This window comes from Microcaecilia unicolor, chromosome 7, assembly GCF_901765095.1.
Source record: "Microcaecilia unicolor chromosome 7, aMicUni1.1, whole genome shotgun sequence".
NCBI classification, from domain to species: Eukaryota; Metazoa; Chordata; class Amphibia; order Gymnophiona; family Siphonopidae; genus Microcaecilia; species Microcaecilia unicolor.
In genome coordinates, this window is record NC_044037.1 from 244,012,515 (window position 1) to 244,036,025 (window position 23,511).

A 23,511-nucleotide genomic window follows, 5' to 3' on the forward strand; every position below is an offset into this window, starting at 1 on the left:
TGAGCTGAGCTTACCAATCTCTCCCCCTCCTATCCAGTAAACATCTCGCACATACTTTGTTACTCTATGTGTTTTCTGTTATCAGTAGCTGCTTGAAGATAAATAAAACAAAACATTTATCTTCAAGTAGCCACTGATAATGAAAGATCTGCAAGGTTAGGGTTGTCCACCTAGAGCTCCGAATTTAATACCTCCTTAAGGGAAGGTATTATACCAGCTACATTGAAAAAGGACTCTATTCATCAACTTCTGTAAAAGAAAGACCCTCACTAGATTTCAGCAACCTTGATAAGTGTAGGCTACCCTCACTAGATTTCAGCAACCTTGATAAGTGTAGGCTAATACAGCAGCTGGCCAGAGTTATGAAAAAAGCAGTGCTACTTCAATTGCGAGATTTTTTTTTCCTTTTTGAAGGAGCCATCTTGGTCAAGTATCAACCTTGGTTCTTCTTACCAGTACTATATCTGTGCCAAACAACATACGGGTACTAAGATCAGTTACTGCCTTGTAGAGATTTTGGAAATGAGCTTCTTTCCACAATTAAACCACTAGAACAGACATGCTACCAACTAGTAGCCAGTTAGAAGACTGGAAGGTGGCATTAAATGGGGTTTCTCATCATTCTGAATCTGAGATGTGCAACTTAGATGCTGTCCAAGACATTGTGAGACTGATTTTTGAAAGTGTTTGTATCATTAATGTAGGAGTTAGCCACATAAATTCAGGGGGGGGGGTTAAATTTGGGGTCATCTAATTCATTAATTTTGGCCAGGCATATTGACATTAGGACAATACGTGTTTAGGAAGAGGAGGGCCAGGAGACACTCCAGGACAGAGACAAAAGTTATGTAGGTAATGCTGATATTCAGTGCCATCCAGATGATCTTATCTGTTTAAGTAGGCCCGCACATATAGCTGTGCTGACTTCGGGGCCCATGGCAGTGGCCATTTTTGCTAGTCACTGAGGCCCTTTTTACCACAGCGGGTAAAAAGCTGCCAAATACATGGCCATGCGGTAAGATTGCTCTTACTGCGTGGCCATGTGGGGGGGACAATTTACTGCCACCGATTTAGGTGGCGGTAAGAGCTCCTGCACTAACCACCACGCCAGAAAAATCACGCCCTATTTTCCTCTGTGCAGGAAACGGTGCACGTTGGGGCTGGAACTACCATCAGTGCCTGCATTGGGTCAGTGGTAGCTCCAAATTGGTGCTCATTAAGCCTGCATTGGGCTTACCGTCGCTTTGTAAAAGGGCCCCTTAAACAGATAACTTATCCATTTAAGTTTAGAACCACATATTCAACAGGCTTAATTAGAGAGGGCAGTTGAACATCATGCATAGCATTATAATGGGCCTTTTGTTTTTTTTTTAAATAACAGGACACCTATGTTAGAAGTGCAAAAAAGGTGCCTGTTTTAAGCCTAAAGGCAACATAGATGCCTATGGGCCTTTATATAATGGGCTCCAGATCCAGCCGCAATGCACATATTTACACCTTCTCCAAAATTGGTGTAAAGTGTGATTATACCTTATGCAGGTACCCCCATATTTTATAAAACACACACATACATGATGCCTCCGCCTTGCCCAAACTAAGTACTTAAGAATGCCTATCACAGAGGGCCAGTTTCTATATATGGCACCCAGATTTGCACTCCCAAGATGCGCACACAAATTAATTGCTTAACAAGCTCAGTGACGTCAATAATTGGGTGCTAACAACCAATTAATGCTAACTGGTCCTCATTAAAATTTGTGCATGCATCTGGCTACACACTATTCTATAAGGCCTAACTCCCATAGTGTGTATCTCAAAATGGGGTGTGGCCATGGGAGAAAAATAGGCGTGTCAGAATTCCCACACAGTGATGTGCTAAATAAATTAGTTCAAAGCAGATGATTTCAAATGTTGTTATATATTTTAGAAAGCGCTCATCTGTTTTCTATAGGACAAGCGACATAAGAAGCTGAGTAGAAAATAATCAAAATAATTTTTTTTTTAAAAAGGCACGCTGATTTGATTGACACACAGTGAAAATATAGAAATGTGCAATGATTATATGTCATCGATGTAGTAATTGTCCTATAGAAAACAGATGAGTACTTTTTAAAACATATAACATTTGAAATTATTTGCTTTGAACTTATTTATTTAGCACATCAGTGTGTGGGAATTTTTTGTTGATTGTTTGTAGATTCACTATTCCCCTTCAGGTAGTTCTTTCCTCCTATTATTCAGTGGTGGTTTCTCCGGCCTGTTTTTCTGTGCCATTTATAGAATCTGGCCCAGATTACATAAGTATAGGTGTACACTTTCCATATGCATACTTTTAATGTGCATATATAGGTTTTTTTTTTTTACAAACCTTTATTATTATAACACAATATCATTTAAAAAGCACAGCACAATAGCTTCTTCAGTGCATCTATCTAATACAAGAATAACCTAAGTACCCAGCAACTAACCCAAGCCAACCAACCCCCATTCCCCTCCCCCTAGACCAACCACACATAAAGCTTATGAGGAAGAACTCTCAAGCATTGTCCACATATCTCTTTCCAGTGTTGATGTAAATTCCAGCGCCTGTCAAAAGAGTGCACTCGATACATGGGAACCTGAGGCAATTTCCAAGTAGTAGCAATTACCACCCTAGCTACAGTCAGCCCCAGGTGCAACAGCAGATCCTCACTCTCAACCAATTGGGGAAGCTGTACATTCAAAAGAGCAAGCCCCACAAGAGGTTCTAGGTCCTCCTGCAAGATCTGAGGGAACATGTGGAAAACCCACATCCAAAAAGATTGCACAAGAGAACAATCCCACCATATATGCCAATAAGTCCCTTGACTCCCACATCCCCTCCAACATAGATCTCCCAAACAGATCCCCATTTTAGCCAGTCTCACAGGAGTAAAGTACCACCTTAAGAGATCTTTATACCCATTTTCCACAATTAAAGTAGACATACCCAATTTAGACATACACTGACAGATGTTCTCCCATTCTTCCTCATTGAGCACCCTACCCAAATCAACCTCCCACTGAATCATATACTTATGCTTACAGCACCCTTTACGATTCAGGCATTGATAAATCTGGGAAACAGCACCCTTTTGCACTACAGGCCCAAACAAAAGTTCAAACTGTCCCATACCCCTACCTAAGTCAGCCAACATCCAAGGTCTCCAAAGATAATGCTTAATTTGTAAATAGGGGAACACATCCTTAGGCAAAAGCCCGTAACTCTGTTATAATTCCCCAAAGGGTTGACCCCCCCCCCCCTCCCCGCACATAGGATCAGAGAGCTGACCCATACATATCAAACCCTGCCTTTCCCAATGCCAAAACAAAGCCTGAGCTATCCCTGGAATAAATTCCACATTATACATGAAAGGCATGTACCAGGAATAATGACGACCCTCCATAAGGCCTGCCTGCAATGCCCTCCAGATTTTCATAGTTAAAGTTGGGAAGGGTCCCCCTCATCCCTCCCCCAAGCAACCGCTCAGAGGCTGCATCAATGGAATATCATCCTGTCCCTCCTGTTCCACCTCCACCCATTGCTTAACTTCCTGTGGTTGCCATGCCAGAATCGCCATTGCTTAACTTCCTGTGGTTGCCATGCCAGAATCGCCCGTAACTGGGAAGCATAATAATACCTACGAATATTAGGCACCGCCAGGCCCCCATCTTTATTCCCCAACCACAAAATATGTCACCCTTCAAGCGTCCCAGCTTGCAAAACATTAAACTGCGCTTAAGTGAATAAAGATCCTTAACATTATATGAAACAAATTTCACCACCCCCCACCTGTCCTCCACTCCCAAACCCACATCCCACCATTCCATAGAAGGAAGTGTAACTCCAGAGTAAATTCCCCATAGTCCATTACACACAGAGCACCCCTCCCCCACATGCAACATACACCCATAGCATAACCATGTATCACTAGCCAGCAACCCCACAAACTCTCACTGCCCAATCATAGCATAATTCCTCAGCCCTTAGGACATTACCAAGACTGCCAGGCAAAAAAAAATAGGGGGGAGAATAAAGTTGAAGTCACAACAGTCAAGGACGCCCCACAGGGGCCAGATGCTGGTGCTGATTGCCATCCTGTCACTAGCAGCACTGACGAATCCCGACACCCGCCAGCCACTGACGAATCTCCTCCAGGCGCTGATCCACAGCAGGCCGCTGAAGCCCAATTTTTTGCAAGGCATCCCACTACGCCGCAGCTACAGAAGTAAATTTTGTAGGCACACCATTAATAGTCACCAAGAGGAGAAAGTCCAGCGATATAGCATTTGCACCTTCATCAACACTTGGGTAACCTCCTGAAAGGACCAACGCTTGGCCAGAGTAACTGCAGCCAAGTCCTGAAACAGCTCCACTTCCAGCCCATTCCAGTGTAGGTGGCCCCGCTCCCACGCCTTGCACAGCATAGCATCCTTATCAGAAAAATGCAGGAACCAGGTACCAGTATCATGGGGTTTGCGATCAACACTGGGCCCCAATGCACTGTGTACCCTTTCAGTCGGAGGCAGCTCCACCAGCCCATCGCAACCGGGAGTCATCAGTCAGGAAAAAAGTTGTTGCACTATAGCAGTCAAATCCTTATACTCTACTGTTTCCGGAATGCCCTCACCCGAACATTAGTGCACCAGGTACGATTTTCCAAGTCCTCATTTTTATACAAAAGATCCTGGGCTCCTCCTGAAGATCCACTATGGTTCTCTGTGCTGCTGTCACACTAGTTTCACACTGATCCATACATGCCTCTTCCTGATCTATGCGAGTTCACATATTCGTGAGATCTGATTTCATTTCTTGCACTGCCTCCTTTATCTGGGTTTTCACGGCAGGGGAAAGAGGGAAGGGATTTTATTCCAAGTACTTCCTGATCCCAAGAAAACAGAAAGATTTTATCCCATCCTAGATCTAAGGATCTGGAACAAATATCTGTCAAAGCAGAAGTTCAGGATGCTTTCCCTAGGCACCTTAATCCCCATGATTCAGAAAAATGATTGGTTATACTGTTTAGTCTTGAAAGATGCCTACACCCACATTCAGTTGCATTCCAGTCACAAGACGTATCTAAGATTTTGAGTAAGGAAACATCATTACCATTACCACATTTGGCCTTATGGCCTCAGGTCAACTCCCAGGTTTTCACAAAATGCCTTGCAGTAGTAGCAGCGTCACTATACAGGCTGGGAGTGCACATGTTTCCCTATGTGGGCACATCAAAGGAAGGAACTCAAGAATCCATGCAGAACTATTTGGGTGCTGGAGGTTTGTTGTCAACTACCCCAGGTCCTATCTAGTACCAGTGCATCAATTGGAGTTCATAGGAGCCCTACTATACGTTGCTGAATACCGAGCATTTCTCCTTGACCACCGCATGGAGAATTTAGTAGCCACAGTGCTGCAAGTTTGTGAGAGCCAGCAGGTCAGAGCTGAAGCAGATGTTGATATTTGTTATGCCACATGGCCTCATTTCCATGGCTTGTCTCCATTTGAGACCAGCCCAGTGGACTAGAGCTTCTCAGTGGTCTTAAGCCACTGAGAACCTAGTGGATGCCATCACTGTCACACCTCTCTCAAAAACTGTCTTCTAAGATGATTTGAAGCAATTCGGCAAAAGGGCTACGATTCCTAATTCCTCCACCCCACAAGTCATTGACAACAGATGCATCCAGACTGAGCTGGGGAGCTCATGTAGATGGGCTCCACACCGAGGGTCAGTGGTCTGTCTTGGAGAGTTGGTACCATATCAACTTCCAGGAATTATGGGCCATATGGAACACTCTAAAGTCAGCTAATTCATCAAATTATCTTCATTTAAATGGACATTCAGGTTGCAATATATTATGTCACTTAAACAATCTCTTTGGTACTTGTTCTTGCAATGCACTACTACATAAATATAAATGGGAACAAGTATTTACTCCAGTATGGCAACTGCAATTAGTTATAGAGGAAAAGACTTCAGACTCCCGGTCACAGCTGTTTACGCTCAAAACTAAACTAGCTGACCGCTCTGCTCTGCGTGTCTGACATTCAGTTCACGCTGGCGAGAATCCTCATCAGTCATAAAAACCTCTTGCACATCGATCTATCAATTTCATATATTCATTCGATGTGTAACTGTAACTACTCAGATAATACTTAGCTGTGGTTTGTGCTAGGGCAAATTCAACTAGTCCAAGCCCGACGGCGAGCTCCCACTTCGCTCGTAGCTTCTTAAGGAGCCGGACAAACTAGCCCTTCTCAGCACCTACAACCATATAACAAATAATCATTAAATCAGTTGTCATCTAATAGAGAAGAGTAAATGAAAAAACTCACATATTCGGGGAACGAGGGAATACCTTCACGGACCACCAGCTTTCAACTGCATGATTACTCCTGCTAAACCGGAAGTATTTATACTACTTCCCGTACATACAACTTCCCAATTAGTAGGGCAAAATTTAAAGGGCAGTACTCTCGCTGTGATCACATGGATCTTAAAGGAACGCTTTCCACTCTACTCTGTTGTTTAAACCTTCTGGCATTAAGGATCTCAATCTGTAGATCCAACGTTGTTCTCTTCGTATTATGTCAACAAGCAAGGAGGCATGGACATCCAGCCATGGCATGGTCCTCCAAGCCATTTGCCTAGCAGGGAAGAACTGTCAGGCCAATAGATGAAGTCAGATAATGCAACCACACGAGTGGTCTCTCAGCATGGGTGTAGCCTGGGAGATCTTTTGAGAGCGGGCACCTCTTCAATAGGACTCTTCACCACTCACCTGAATAACAAGTTTTCTCAATTCTTCTTCAGACTGGGGTCACATGGCAGGCTGGCTTCGGATGCCTTTCTCCTCCATTGGGAAAGGGACTTCTGTACACACATCCAACCATACTTCTCATAGGAAAACCCTAGTAAAACTCAAGCAAGACCAGGGAACCATGATTTTCATTGCTCCTTATTGGCTGAGACAGATTTCATTCCCTCTACTTCTGGAGTTAGCCACTAGACAACTGTGGAGACTAGAGTGCTTTCTGACTCTTATCACTCAGAACGAGGGGTCCCGTCTGAATCTCAACATGCAATCCCTAGTCCTCATGACTTTGATATTGAGAGGCTAGAAGTTGACTCTCCAACTGCTTGAGAGTGTCTCTCATGTCCTGCTTACTCCCATGAAAGATTCCACTAAGAAGTCATATAGTTTTAAGTGAAGGTTTGCCATCTGGTGTGATAGCAAGGCCCTAGATCATTTTCCCATCCTACACAAAACCTGCTTGAATACCTTCTGCACCTTTGAGTCTGGCCTTAAAAACAACTCTATAAGGATTGACCTCAGTGCAACTGGCACGTACCATCATCGTGTAGAGCGTAAGCCCATCTGTGTGCAGTCCTTAGTTGTTAGCTTCATATGGAGTTTGCTGTTGCTAAAGCCCCTAATCAAGCCCCCTACAGTGTCATAGGATCTCAGTGTCATTCTCACCCAGCTGAAGAAAGCTGCTTTTGATCCACTTGATAGTTTCCATCTGAAGTATCTGACCTGAAAAGTCTTGTGGTGGTGGTCCTTGAACTCCAGGCCCTAGCAGCTGATCCACCTTACACAACATTTCAACATAACAGAGTAGTTTTTTGCATGCATCCAAAGTTCCTTCCTAAGGTGGTGTCAGAGTTCCACCGTATACAGTCAGTAGTTCTACCAACCTTTTTCCAAAACCTCATGCCAATCCTGGTGAAAGCGCACTGCATACTTTGGATTGCAAAAGAACCTTGATCTTCTATCTGGAGTGGAATAACGCCCATAGGCAGACTGCATCTCCTTTGTTTACACCCAGACTGGACTAACTCTGAAGGGTCATGTCATGGTTCACAGTGTCAGAGCCATGGCTGTCTCAGTAGCTTACCTGAGATCAGTCTCCATTGAGGAGATTTGCAAAGCTGCAATTGTGCATCAGTCCACACAATCACATCTCATTGCTGTCTGGATCAAAATTCCTGATGCAACAGCCGGTTTGGTCCGGCAGTCCTTCAGAATATATTTGGCATTTAGAATTCAACTTTCCCCACTTCCCTAGGCCCACACACACACATACGTTTAAAAAATGTAGTCATTTAGTAATAACAAGGGTTAAGAAGACTTTTGCTGGGAATTATATCATCATAGGCAAAACTTTAATTCCAAGGTAAGTAAAAAGAGATGCTAAAGCTCAACAGAATCAGCTCGTTATTATATTAGACTGCCCTGGTTTCGTGCAACCAGGGAAGGTGCGTGCATGTATGCATGATGGATTCTTCTAAAAGCTTCTGGTAGAAGTGTTGGGGAGCATCTCCATCCTGGGTCCATCAATGACATCACCCATATGTAAGAATATATGTTCTGCAGTCCTCAGAGAAAATCTGTTACAGGTAAGCAAACTTGCTTTATTGGGTGCTCGGTTTTATACTTTCAGTATTTAATTGGTAGCTGGAGATTTTAATCTTCATGGATTTTATATACTGCCTTTCTGTGGTACAACCAAAGCAGTTTACATATATACAGGTACTTTCTCTGTCCCTAGTGGGCTTACATGATGATAATGTGAGATGTATTATGACTTAAAATTTTGGAAAGGGAGTTGGAGAATTTGAAGATACCTCAAATAGTAGATGGATCTATACATACAACCGGGCCTGGATTTTATATCTGGTAGCTCAAGAATATTGAATTTCCAAGCAATGCAATGATGGATCATTCGGGAGTGTAAGACATTGTAGGGGGTTAGTTATCAACGTGGGTTACAATTAAGATGTGTTATTTTACCACTACTTTATGCTATTTTAGCACAGGTTTCATTTTATGCAATGAGGCTTAGCTACTAATAATTTGGGTTAAAAATACAATAACACATCTTGGAGGGCAATTCTATAAAACAGGCACTACCAGGCCCCTATTATGTGCATAAATGTTTAGAATAATAGCTTCAGTGGCGGCCCTACCATTAGGCCAACTGAGGCGGGGGCCTCAGGCAGCACTGTCTAGGAGCGGTATTCTCCCCTTCCCTTCTCAACCCTCTTCCCCTTGTTTGCCTTATTTTTTTTCTTTTCCAAAAGGCGGCAGCAGCAGCGATACCCATAGGCTGCCCTGCTGCTGGCAACTCTTGATGTAACTTCATATTTCCTCAGAGGCGGGACCATTAGAGCGAAGAGGCCGGTGGCAGGGCAGCCTATGGGAATCGTTGCAAATACCACCTTTTGGAAAATAAAAAAAATAAGATAAATGCGAGGAAGAGGGTTGAGGAGGGAAGGGGGGAGATGCCAGACTGGGCGAGGGCAGCATCTCATCCCTGCCTCAGGTGGCAGATTGCCTTGGGTCGCCCCTGAATAGCATTTACACACACTTAATTTATATTGCACATATTTTATAGTTGGGCTTACGCATGGGCCAGCCTGGGTGGAACTCCCACGTATGAACATAACTTTGATATTTAAGCACAAACATTCCTCCTGGAATTTGTTGTCAGAGAATGTGGTAAAAGCGGTTAGTGTAGATGGATTTTAAAATTGTTTGGACAAGTTCCTAAAAGAAAGGTTTATAAGACATTATTACAGTGGTCTTGGAAAAGTCCACTGCTTGTTCCTGGGATAAGTAGCATAGAGTCTGTTTCTCTTTTGGGATCTTGCAAAGTGCTTGTGAACTGGATTGGCTGCTGTTGGAAACAGGATACTAGGCTTGATGGACCTTCGATCTGTCCCAATATGGCAATGCTTATGTTCCTATGGGGGAGGAAGGGAAGGGACAGGGTCATAGGTGTCAGAACAGGAAGAGCCATGGTGCCCCCCCCCCCCCAAAAAAAAAAAAAAAAAAAAAATTAGCCAGGCCACCCTTCCTGGTTCTAACAGAAGGCAGTAGGAAGTTAAATGACATATAACTTTCTACTGCTTTCTCTCTTTCCCCTTACAACCCAGTTCCAATGTCTCTCCCCATTGCTCCCCCCGCCCCCCATCCCTCCCTCCTTGCAGTCCTGCTTTCTTTTTCTTCTTGCTGCCAGTAGCGGACTGCAGCAATTGAATCAGCCTGCCCTGGGGCTTTGGGCCATTCCTATGACCCACCCTCACTAACGCAACTTCATGTTTCCACGAGGATGGATCGTGTTACAGGGAAGGCCAGAAGCAGGCTGTCTCTGGCGGCGGGTCCTCACCTGATCTGCTCTCAGATTCAGAGAGAGCAGATCATAAGGAGAGAGGGACCTGTGGTGCCACCAGAGAGGACGAAGCCGGAGGAGCTGCAGAAAGCATGAGTCTGGGATGGAGGGTGGAGGGAGACGGATTGGAGGATCGGATATGAGCTACTGCAACCACGTTGTTGTGCTTAATTCTTGGTAGTATTTTTATTTAATCTCATTTATATGTTCAAACATGCCAGCCAGCTTGTGCAGCATACGGATGTACTAGAGAAAGTATAACTTTTTTATAGGTAGAGTAGTAATTTGTTATTAATTGAAATCAATGTGTCATTTGGAGGGGCTGGTTATAAGGACACCCTAGCACGTGTTATATACGTGCAGAGATTTTTTTTCACCTGGTAAAGGGCCACTAAAACAGACATCATGTAATGAGAATCAGGTGTTCAACATTCCGAGCTTCTATCTATTTATTTACTTATTATGGCATTTTATCCCACATTAAACATGAATTAGATTGCAACCTGGGAGGGAAGGAGAGATGCTGCAGGAGGAATGAGGGGCATAAGTGTTGGACATGAGTTGGAGGGGGAGAAAGGGGTGAAATCTTGTATATGGGTGTCGAGGGGAGGGTGAGATACTGCTTGGAGAGGGGAGAAATGTTGGACATAGGGGTGGAGGGAAGGGAGAGATGGTGCATGGGGAGAGAGGGAGAAATACTAGATATAATGTGTGGCTGGGGGGGGGGGGTGGAGACCTGTGTGACTGGGGGTATAATTACATGTTGAGTGAAGAAAACTTTCTCCGATTTGTTTTAATTTTACTACTTCGTAGCTTCATCGCATGCCCCCTAGTCCTAGAATTTTTGGAAAGAGTAAACAAACGATTCACGTCTACCTGTTCCACTCCACTCATTATTTTATAGACCTCTATCATATCTCTTGTCAGCCATCTTTTCTCCAAGCTGAAGAGCCCTAGCCGCTTCAGCTTTTCCTCTTAGGGAAGTTGTCCCATCCCCTTTATCATTTTCGTTGCCCTTTTCTGTACCTTTTCTAATTCCACTATATCTTTTTTGAGATGAGGCGACCAGAATTGAACACAATATTCGAGGTGCAGTCGCACCATGGACCGATACAAAGATATTATAACGACCTCGGTTTTGTTTTACATTCCTTTCCTAATAATACCTAACATTCTATTTGCTTTCTTAGCTGCCGCTGCATACTGAGCAAAGGGTTTCAACGTATCATCAACGACGATGCTGAGATCCCTTTCCTGGTCGGTGACTCCTAACATGGAACCTTACATTACGTAGCTATAATTCAGGTTCCTCTTTCCCACATGCATCACTTTGCACTTGCTCACATTAAACGTCATCTGCCATTTAGATGCCCAGTCTCCCAGTCTCATAAGGTCCTCTTGTAATTTTTCACAATTCTCTCATGATTTAATGACTTTGAATAACTTTGTGACATCAGCAAATTTAATTAGCTCACTAGTTATTCCCATCTCTGGATCATTTATGAATATGTTAAAAAGCATCACTCCCAGCACATACCCCAGGGGGACCCCACTATCTACTCTTCTCCATTGAGAATATTGACAATTTAACCCTGCTCTCTGTTTTCTATCTTTTAACCAGTTTTTAATCCACAATAGGACACTACCTCCTATCCCGTGACTCTCCAATTTCTTCTTGAGTCTTTCATGAGGTACTTTGTCAAACGCCTTTTGAGCATCCAGATACACAATATCAACCGGCTCACCTTTATCTACATGTTTGTTCACCCCTTCAAAGAAATGTCATAGGTTGGTGAGACAAGATTTCCCTTCACTAAATCCATGTTGACTTTGTCTCATTAATCCATGCTTTTGAATGTGCACCATAATTTTGTTCTTTATAATAGTCTCTACCATTTTGCACAGCATCGACATCAGGCTCACCGGTCTATAATTTCCCAGATCCCCTCTGGAACCCTTTTTAAATATCGGCGTTATATTGGCCACCCTCCAATGTTCGATTTTAAAGATAAATTACATATTACTAACAATAACTCCACAAGTTCATCTTTCAATTATATCAGTACTCTGGGATGAATACCATCCGGTCCAGGAGATTGCTACTCTTCAATTTGTCAAATTGCCCCATTACATCCTCTAAGTTTATAGAGGTTTCATTCTCTTTCTCCGATTCGTCAGCTTTGAATACCATTTCTGGCACCGGTATCTCTCCCAAATCTTCTTGGTGAAGACCGAAGCAAAGAATTCATTTAATCTCTCCACTATGGCTTTGTCTTCCCCGATTGCCCCTTTTACTCCTCTGTCATCTAACGGTCCAACTGAATCTTTTGCCGGCTTCTTGATTTTAATATACCTAAAAAAAAATTTACTATGTGTTTTTGCCTCCAACGCAATCTTTTTTTCAAAGTCCCTCTTTGCCTTCCTTATCAGTGCTTTGCATTTGACTTGACATTCCTTATGTTGTTTCTTATTATTTTCAGTTGGTTCCTTCTTCCATTTTCTGAAGGATTTTATTTAGCTCTAATAGCTTCCTTCACCTCACTTTTTAACCATGCTGGCTGTCGTTTGGTCGTCTGTCCTCCTTTTTTAATACCCGGAATATATTTGGCCTGGGCTTCCAGGATGATATTTTTGAACAGCATCCACGCCTGATGTAGATTTTTGACCCTCTCATCCGCTCCTCTAAGTTTTTTGTTCACCATTCTTCTCATTTTATCATAGTCTCCTTTTTTAAAGTTAATTGCTAACGTATTGGATTTCCTGTGTATACTTACTCCCGAGCTAATATCAAATCTGATCATATTATGATCGCTGTTATCAAGCTGCCCCAGCACCATTACCTCCCGCACCAGATCATGTGCTCCGCTAAGGACTAGGTCTAGAATTTTTCCTTCTCTTGTCGGCTCCTATACCAACTGCTCCATAAAACGGTCCTTGATTTCGTCAAGGAATTTTACCTCCCTAGCATGCCCTGATGTTACATTTACCCAGTCAATATCAGGGTAATTGAAATCACTCATTATTATTGGTTGCCCAGTTTGTTAGCCTCCCTAATTTCTGATAACATTTCTACATCTGTCTGTTCATCCTGGCCAGGCGGACGGTAATACACTCCTATCACTATCCTTTTACCCTTTACACATGGAGTTTCAATCCATAGTGATTCCGAGATGTGTTTTGTTTCCTGCAGAATTTTCAATCTTTTTGATTCAAGGTCATCCTTAACATACAATGCTATTCCTCTACCAATTCAATCCACCCTATCACTATGATATAATTTGTGCCCCGGTATGACAGTGTCCCACTAGTTATCCTCCTTCCACCAGGTCTCAGAGATTTCTATTATATCTATTTTTTTCATTTAGTGCAATATATTCTAACTCTCCCATGTTATTTCTTAGGCTTCTGGCATTCACATATGGACATTTCACACTATGTTTGATGTTCCTATTTACATCATGCTCAGTAATTCACAGTATTAATTTGCAGTCTTTTGTCTGATTTTTATTTCTATTTAAGGACACCTGATGTACTGTGGTCTCTTTTGCAACCTCACTAACGGGATACACTATCTTCCCTGTTTTGGTGATATCTTTGAAAGATACCTTATTCCAAACCATGCACTTTTGAGCGACTGTCAGCCTTCCTCCAGTTTCTAGTTTAAAAGCTGCTCTATCTCCTTTTTAAATGCCGATGCCAGCAACCTGGTCCCACCCTGGTTAATGTGAAGGCCATCCTTTCGGAATAGACTCCCCCTTCCTCAGAATGGTGCCCAGTTCCTAACAAATCTAAAACTCTCCTCTGCACCATCGTCTCATCCATGCATTGAGACTAAACTGGGCCTTTCTGTGCCTTCAAGAGACTATCTGTTAATGCTGTGGCAGAAACTTCAAGTTTTAAAACTATGAGGAAAAGGGTATTGAAACTAGCTAATGAAGTTTGCTTGCCTTTTTTTATTTTAAAATTCTAACTATGTTTATCAATATCCTACAATTTCTCTTTTAAAGCCTAATCTTTAAGTTACTAAGCTCAGAATAAAATAAAGTCACTTACCCACAGAGATGTCATCTTCTCTCAGAACTTCTCAGAAAGAAAGTTAAATGGGACCTTCCCTCTCTATATAGTTTAGATTCTAAGGAGACTTTTTCAGACAAACCCTTTGAAGCCACAGAGATGTCCTCTTCTCTCAGAACTTCTCATAAATAGAATAAATGATTTTACAATTAGTAGTAGTATGGGGGCAGGATCTAGAGCGGAGCTGTGGGTGGGGTTTGGGTGGAGCTTGGGCACCCCCAAACAAAATGGTGTTCCACTACCCCTGCACAGGGAGATGTCAGGCTGCAAAAGGGTGAGGGGAGAGAGAGAGAGACGGAGGAGATGGGGGGCTATAAGGGTGGAGGGATAGAGAGGGAGTGGAGATGCTAGAAACAATGGAGAGGCCATGGGGGTTATCAAGGAGATGAATGAGAGGAGGATAGTACAAAGGGTAGAAATGTGGTAATGGGGATTAGATGAAAGATAAAAGGGAATAGGATTTTGGGAAAGGAGTAAGACAGCAAATGGGAAAGCAAGAGGGTGAGAAAAGGAGATGGAAAGTTAATAGGTGAATAGTAAACAGAAGGAGATGGGGAACTGGAGGGTGAAATTTGAATGGACAGAGGAAGAAATGAAAGGAAGAGTTAAAAGTCAGAGAGAGATGCAGTGAGAGAATGGAATAAGAAAGGAGAAGAGAAATGACAAATGGACAGTGGCCACAGGAAAGAGACTTAGCAGAAGACTGGAAAGCAGGAAAAGGAAACTAGGAACAACATGATAGAAAAATAAAATTCTAGGCACCAAAGATAGGAAAAAAAGTGTTTTATTTTTAATTTATTAACTAGAATATGTTAACTTTGGGAAATGTGCTAGCAAATGTCTTTGTATTGTGTTCAGTACAGGAGGAAATGCATTTCTGTTTTTTATTTCTCCAGTGTTGCAGTATATGCCAAGTTTGACTTCTTGGGGCTCCCAGGTCAATTTTTGTCTTTATAGTTCTATTTCTAGTTTGTGATCTTTTGTTCTGTGTTTTGCATGCAACTGAGGTAGGAGTTTCTGTATAGAGACCTGTAGCTTATACCACTTATTTCGTACTGGTGCTTTAGAGTCCAGTGTAATATTTGTATTGCTGCCTATTCATAGATGTAGGGCTCTTCTCGTTAGAATCATAGAATTAGTACTACTGTTGCATGTTGAGTTAGGATTTGTTTTTCAGGTTTTGTATTATTTCATAATGTGCCTGGTAGCGGCTATTGCTCAGGTGACATGAGAATCAGAATATTTTTTTTATATTGTGACTTCCATGGAGAGATGTCCTAGTTGTATTCTGCTTCTGTTGTTGGGGGAGGTAGGATTTGTGGAGGCAGAGCATGTTTGCATTGAACTCATAAGAACTGCTATACTGTGTCAGACCAAAGGTCCATGTTAGTCACGTATACAGTGTGTCACATATGCAAGGATCATTCGTCTGATGTATCCAGACTGAAAAATGTTTTAAACCACTGTCTTAGAGCCTCAGCAGCATTTATCTTCCCAAATTTTATACCACAGATGCAGCACTAGAAAACCTCACTTATTGGCCTTCCACCTCACTCGGGGTCTTCTACTAAGCTGCAGTAGCGTTTTTAGCTCGTGGTAGAAATCAGCTGTCTGTAACCGCTGAAATGCCCATTATATTCCTATGAGCGTCTCGGCGTTTACCACTAGCTGATTTCTACCGCAAGCTAGAATCGCTACCGCATCTTAGTAAAAGACCCCTTCATTGTGGTGGTGAATCTCTGTTTGAGATGGGGCACCTTTAGAGTCTCTGTAGTCAGTGCTGCCAGAACCTATTTGGATATGGCTGATATTCAGTCCCGATGTTGAATATCGGTGGTGCTCAGATAAGTTCCAACTCTGCCCCTGGACCACCCTTGCATTATCCAGATAGCACTGGAGTGGTCAGTAATGATTTTTGATGGTATTATCTAGTTAATGCTACTGAAAGTTAGTGGCTGGCCCCAGTGATCATTACTCATACCCAGATGCAAACCACTAAATATCAGTGCCTAAGAATTTCTGGAGTCAGAAAATTACCCTTACTAAAACATCTGAATTGAGCGTAATTCACTGGCTTTATTTCATTCTGGTCTTTTCAGCTGACATTTATATAGTTCAATTCTTTGTACTGAATCTAAACAAAAATTCAGTTCATCCAGTCTGCATAAACTCATTGTATGTGCTACTTTATATGTATACCTGACCTTGATTTATGCTTGCCATTTTCAGGGCACAGACCGTAGAAGTCTGCCCAGCACTAGCTTAGCTTCCCAGTTACCGGTGTTGCCACCCAATCTCCAGTAAGCTTCTGTGGATCCATTCCTTCTGAACAGGATTCCTATGTGTTTAGCCCATGCATTTTTGAATTCTGTTACTGTTTTCATCTCCACCACCTCCCGCAGGAGGGAATTCCAAATATTCACCACCCTCTCCGTGAAAAAATACTTCCCAACATTTTTCCTGCGTCTGCTCCCCTTCAACCTCGATTCATGTCCTCTAGTTCTACTGCCTTCCCATACTCGGAAAAGGTTTGTTTGCAGATTAAACCCTTTCAAATATATGAACATCTGTATCATAATAGCACAAAAGAACCAGGAGCCTTCAGAAATGGGACACGGTTCTTTATTAATAACTGTCAATATGGACCCGACACGGGCCGTGTTTCAGCACACAGCGCCTGCATCAGGGGTCTGGGGTATTCAAAAACAAGCTTCTTTCCTACTAAGTAGGATAGCGATCCATGCCATTCAAGAAAAATAAGCTTGATGTGTTAGAATGGTCCAGTCCCTTCGTCCCTTGTTCAGAGAGCAAACAAGGGACGAAGAGACCGGACCTTTCTAACACATCTTTGACTACCCCTGACGCAGGCACTGTGCGCCGAAACACGGCCTGTGTCGGGTCCATATTGACAGTTATTAATAAAGAACCGTGTCCCATTTCTGAAGGCTCCTGGTGCTTTTGTGGTATTTTAGACTTTGTTTTGTACTTTGAACCCTCTCAGTACTGCTCTTGGAACATCTGTATCATATCACTCCTGTTTCTCCTTTCCTCCAGGGTATACATGTTCAGGTCAGCAAGTCCTTGTATGCCTTGTAATGCAAATCTCATACCATTTTTGTAGCTTATCTTTGCACCGCTTCAAGTCTTTTTACATTCTTAGGAAGATATGGCCTCCAAAACTGAACACAGTACTCCAGGTGAGGCCTCACCAATGACTTGTACAGGGGCATCAACACCTCCTTTCTTCTGCTGATTGCACCTCTCTCTGTACAGCCTAGCATCCTTCTGGCTGTGGCCACCGCATTCCTTGTGACACTGTTTCATCGCCTTCAGATCCTCGGATACTATCACTCCAAGATCCCTCTCTCTGCCTCTGCATATTAGACTATCATCACCTAATACATAATGACTCTCATGGATTTCTACTCCATAAGTGCATCACTTTGCACTTCTTTGCATTGAATTTTAATTTCCAAACATTAGACCATTCTTCTAGCTCAGCCATTCCCAGCCCAGTCCTCAGGGCACACCTAGCCCCATCGGGTTTTCAGAATATCCACAATGAATATTCATGAGTTAAATTTGCATGCAGTTGAGGCAGTGCATGCAAATCTATCTCATGCATATCCATTGTGGATATCATGAAAACTCGATGAGATTAGGTGTGCCCCAAGGACTGGGATGGGAATCGTTGTTCCAGCTTCTGCCGATCCTTTTTTATGTTTTCCACTCCCTTTCGGGTATCCACTCTGTTACAAATCTTGGTATCATCTGCAAAAGGGCAAACTTTATCTTCTAACCCTTTGGCAGTGTCACTCACAAATAAATTGAACAGAATCAGCCCCGCCAATCCTTGAGGCACTCCACTGCTCACCTTTCCCTCCGAGTGAATTCCATTAACCACCGCCCTCTGACGGCTGTCCGTCAACCAGTTCCTAATCTAGTTTACCACTTTAGGTCCAATCTTTAGCCTGTCCAGTTTATTCAAGAACCTTCTATGAGGAACTGTATCAAAAGGCTTTGCTGAAATCTAAGTAAACTACATCTATCGCACGTCCTCGATCCAATTCTCTGGTCACCCAGTCAAAGAATTCTATGAGATTCGTTTGGCATGATTTACCTTTGGTTAAACTATGTTGTGGATCTTCAAACTTATTGGATTCCAGGAAATTCACTATCTTTTCCAATAACTGAAGTGAGGTGTACCAGTCTGTAGTTTCCAGCTTCTTCTCTGTCACCACTTTTGCGAAGAAAGACCACATCCGCTCTTCTCCAATCCCACGGAATCTCCCCGTCTCCAAGGATTTATTAAACAAATCTTTAAGAGCACCTTCCAAAACCTTTCTGAGCTCCCTCAGTATCCTGGGATGGATCCTGTCTGTTCCCATGGCTTTGCCCACCTTTAGATTTTCAGGTTGTTCATACACACTCTTCCGTGAACGGTGCTATATCCGCTCCATCCTCGTGTGTACTTTTGCCAGTCAATCATGGTCCTTCTGCAGGATTTTCTTCTGTGGAAACAGAAGTATTTGTTTAGCACATTTGCTTTTTCTTCATCATTCTCCACATAGCAGTTTGTGGCATCTTTGAAGCTCACGATTCCATTTTTTGTCTTCATCCTTTCACTAATATACTGAAAAAAGTTTTGTTGCCCTTCTTTACATGTGAAGGATCAGTGTGTTTTAAACCTGTAGAATTGACTTTGATTCTTCAAGTGCATTTCTCTAGTTTGGCCAGCAGGTGGTGCATGTTATATTTTAAGCTGTTACAAAGAACTGACCTTTCCCTTCTTTAGCTAACACAGATAAAGGAAATGCCCGTAGTGATGCAACTAGCTTTTTTTTTTAATGTTGTTGTTCTGGGCTCTGATTGGCCTGGAGTTTGAAATTACCCAGCAGTTGCTGGCTGTTGCTTCAGTCTTAGCCAGGAAGAAAAGACAGTAGGATCTCTTTGCTGAGGCTCAGTAAACAGTTATATGTCCTGATCTTCCCAGGTACTACTTTGATAGTAAACAAATGTTTAGTTAGTGTTATCATTGATCCATATTTTGATTACCTGTTATTGTTTGCTGATTGCACTTTTTCTGTCCACTGTTCAATATTTTTATAGAATAAACATAATTGTTTGTTCGCCCTGCTTGTCTGGCCTGATAAAGAATCCTGGTGGTTTGTGTGTTGGGTCTGTGAATGCTGTCTGAGAACTGTGGGCCCACGCAAAGTTTTAAAAACCAAACAATGCTTAAGTAAAACACAGGCCTCAGAAGGAAGCCAAAGAAGACTCACAAACATAGGGGTGATCAAATCTTGCTTTCTTAAATATCAGCCTAGCAGCAGTGTTTTGAATCAAAGTTTCCTCTTAATCTTCACTGAAATACCAGAATACAAAGAATTATAGTAATCTATTGAGACAGAACGGTAGATCGAACTAATATTCTAAAATGTTTTTTAAAAAATTAGAACAAATTAAACATAATTGTTTCAATTTATAGAAAGATATTTTGGCAAAAGGGGATGGGATGACTTCACTATGAGGAAAGGCTAAAGCGGCTAGTGCTCTTCAGTTTGGAGAAAAGACAGCTGAGGGGAGATACGATAGAGGTCTATAAAATAGTGAGTGGAGTGGAACGGGTAGATGTGAATTGTCAGTTTACTCTTTCCAAAAATACTAAGGGGCCTGCGATGAAACTACAAAGTAGTAAATTTTAAACGAATAGGAGAAACTTTTTCTTCACTCAACGTGTAATTGAATTCTGGAATTTGTTGCCAAAGAATGTGGTAAAGGCGATTAGCTTAGCAGGGTTTTAAAAAGGCTTGGACGGCTTCCTAAAGGAAAAGTCCGTAGACCGTTAAATGGACTTGGGGAAAATCCACTATTTCTGGGATAAGCAGTATAAAATGTTTTGTACATTTTTGGGATCTTGCAGGGTATTTGTGACCTGGATTAGCCACTGTTGGAAACAGGATGCTGGGCTTGATGGACCTTTGGTCTGTTGCAATATGGCAATACTTATATACTTAATAGCATTAACCCAAAGATCCATACTTAAAGAGGAATCTAATAGCGCTCCCGGTACGTCACAAATTTTATCTATTTTAAAACGAGCTATCCAACATTTTAACTGATGCAGCATTACACTCCTGATTCAGACTTAAACCATAGTAATTTAGTTTTCTCTGTGTTATAAGTTGGTGTTGTGATGACCATTGTTTAACTTTTTCAATAGCCGTTGTCAAGGTTTAAACAATCTAGTTAGGTGTGGATTAACAGGAAGCAGCAGAAAATATCATCTGCATGAGTAGATTTTTTTTCACCCAAATCTAAAGGAATTGATCCTAATTAGCTCATGTAAATATTATACAAAAGCGGAGAAATTGGGACCCTTGAGGAACTCCACATGGAGGAGTCCCAAAGAGAGATGAAACTCCATCTTTAATAACTTCATATCACCTATTTTGTTTTATTAGAAAACCCTCAAACCACTGTAGAACATAACCTGTCATTCCACACTCATCCAGTCAGTTCAACAAAAAATGATGATTAACAGTCGCTGATACATCAAATTGCAGTAACATCATTTGACCCCCCTCTTCATAATTGTTCCGTAACATATGATATCAATGTAATCAGTAGTGTCTCAGTGCTGTTAAAATTCCTAGAACCATGGTGAGACAGTAACCATTCCCCCGATATTCAAAAGCATTTAACCGGCCAGGATTGACACCTGGCCAATTAAATGCACCATAAACAGCTATCCTTAAATTTTCAGCAGGACATAGCTGGCCATGACTCGCTGAAAGTTAGCAGCTAGCCAGTTATATCACTTGCTATAACAGACTATCCACCGATTTTCAGTGCAACTTTGGTGGCCATATTTGTCCATATGAATACCAGGCCTTTCTTTGGCTGGTTCAAACTTAACTGGCCAGTGCTGAATATCGGCTTGGCCGGCTAAGTGAACCGGCCAAAAATAAACCGGATATTCAATGCCAATCACCAGAAATAGCCTGGCATTGAATATCCAGACTCAGTGCTGACCGTGGGAGTTAGGTGGGCTAACTCCCGCTGTCTGAATATTGGGCCCACTATATTCAAATTAATAATACAATCTGAAAGTTGAGAGTTCACTGAAAACTTGGTTTTGTCAAAAAGGGGATACCGACAACCAGTATAAAACTTGATGGTTGAGAAGTCTAATCCTTATGTTTTCATTATGGAAGTTAATACAATATTTCCCAGCAACAGAGAAAAACAACCACAGTTTAAAATCAAATTCACTACAGATATACAGGACATTCATCTAATGGGCAGTGTGTTTTGGAAGACATTTGACTATTAAAACAATATCAGAAACAGCTGAAAAAGATGACCATTGTCTTATCAACTGGACTATCATATAATTCTATTTCACAATTATTTCTTCCACAATAAATGAGCATTACTTGATATTTAATGAAAAGACTGAAACATTACCTCAATTTTGTTAAAAAAATAGGAAGCAAGATCTGTTGCTGATGGATGAACAACACTGGAAACATTAAAGAACGGACAAGTTATCAAACATTTCATCATGGTATAGAGCTTCCTTAAATCAAGATGCTCCAAACCTATTAAATTAGAATAGGTTTGTTTAACTAATTTTACCTGATATTTATAATGTGTGAACAGTACGTTCCATTTCTTTTGAATAAGTTCACCTAATGTTCTGCTTTACCAGTAATCTTTTTCCATGTATTGCAGTACTGCCAAATATGTCGAAAAGGAGATAATGAGGAATTGCTGCTACTTTGTGATGGCTGTGACAAAGGTTGTCATACTTACTGCCATAAGCCCAGGATCACAATGATACCAGAGGGTGATTGGTTTTGCCCTGCCTGCATTGCAAAGGTAATAGTGAACTTAGAGCAACACTGAACTTATTGATATTGCTAATAGGTAAGTGTGAAAGCCCCCAAATTTGAGAAAATTTCCACTTGAATAGTATCAAATACTCAACTCAGTAGGAAAGTGGAATCTATTAAGTCTTCACCATCAATATCTCAAAACCAAGCAAGATTCTGTAGTCTCACTTAGAGGAAAAGGCCTCAGTTGCTGCTGTAGATGCACTTTTTTGATTCTGTAACTTATACAATGTCCAGTCTTATTAGCACCCAGCTAATTCCTTTCAATCATTGGCCTAAAAAAACCTCCATTTAATTTTAATATCTTCCAAATCTTATTTACTCTTGTTTATTAACTTCTTGTTTGATCCATCATAATTTACTTTTCTTCTTTGCTCTTTTTTAGATTTATGAAATTTTCAATAAAATAGATAATGCTGTGATTCCTCAGTCTTTAAATCCATTGCTTTCCTCAAAACAGTAGACAACATACATTTTCTCTTAAGTGTGGGAAGATAAAGGAAGCATTTAACTTGCATGTACAATCCCGACAGAGACCTGTTTCACTCTTAGCTTCTTCAGGGGATGTCCTCTTGTGCTTCTTCTTTCTGCAAAAATAAACTTACAGTTAGTACCACCACTGGAATCTCTTAATTTTCTCACCTACTGACAACAAAACTCGGCATTCTTGTCCCTGCTTACAGCGCTCTCACTTTTGATATCTCTTCACGGCTCTTGTCCCACTCCACTTGCACTTAAGAATGGCACCTGCTAAAATAGAAGATGCCAGAGCATGCGCACAACACTGCTCAAAATGTTAAAGAAACACTGACCACTCTATCATATTGTTAAGACCCTTGGGATCAATAGTTTGTAACCAGTGTATCCACTGTTGCTCCCTCTGTGTCAGTGCTCTACCACTGTCTCCCCCTTTCTTCCTCACGAAGAATGTATCAGCGGTTACACAGGTTACATCATCAAAATTATGTTTCAGTGTGGAACAGTGTGCTACTAAGGGAGCTCCCGGCTTTTGATGCTGTAGATTGAACCTGTGTTCATCAGGGGCGTATCTGCGTGGGGCCACAGGGGCCTGGGCCCCCGCAGATTTCGCCCTGGCCCCCCTCCCGCCACCAACCCTCCCCCACTAATGTTGTTTACCTTTGCTGGCGGGGGACCCCAACCCCCGCCAGCCGCCGAGGTCTTCAAAGTTCTTGTTCGTCGTCCTCCGTGGCCATGCTGTACCCTGTTGATTCGGAGTCTGTCTGACGTCGCACCACGTTGTACGCACGTACAACGTGGTGCGACGTCAGACAGACTCCGAATCAGCAGTGTACAGCATGGCCACGGAGGAGGACGACGAACAAGAAC

General features: G+C 42.1%; 1 protein-coding gene across 1 annotated transcript in view; it reads left to right on the forward strand.

Moving 5' to 3' along the window:
• The window catches only part of BAZ2B (bromodomain adjacent to zinc finger domain 2B), a 914,692-nt gene that overhangs the window by 854,165 nt on the left and 37,016 nt on the right, over positions 1-23,511 (forward strand). Inside the window, exon 36 of the mRNA XM_030210692.1 lies at positions 22,004-22,150. Coding sequence (XP_030066552.1) covers positions 22,004-22,150 — 147 coding nt within the window. The remainder of the gene's footprint in view (positions 1-22,003; positions 22,151-23,511) is intronic.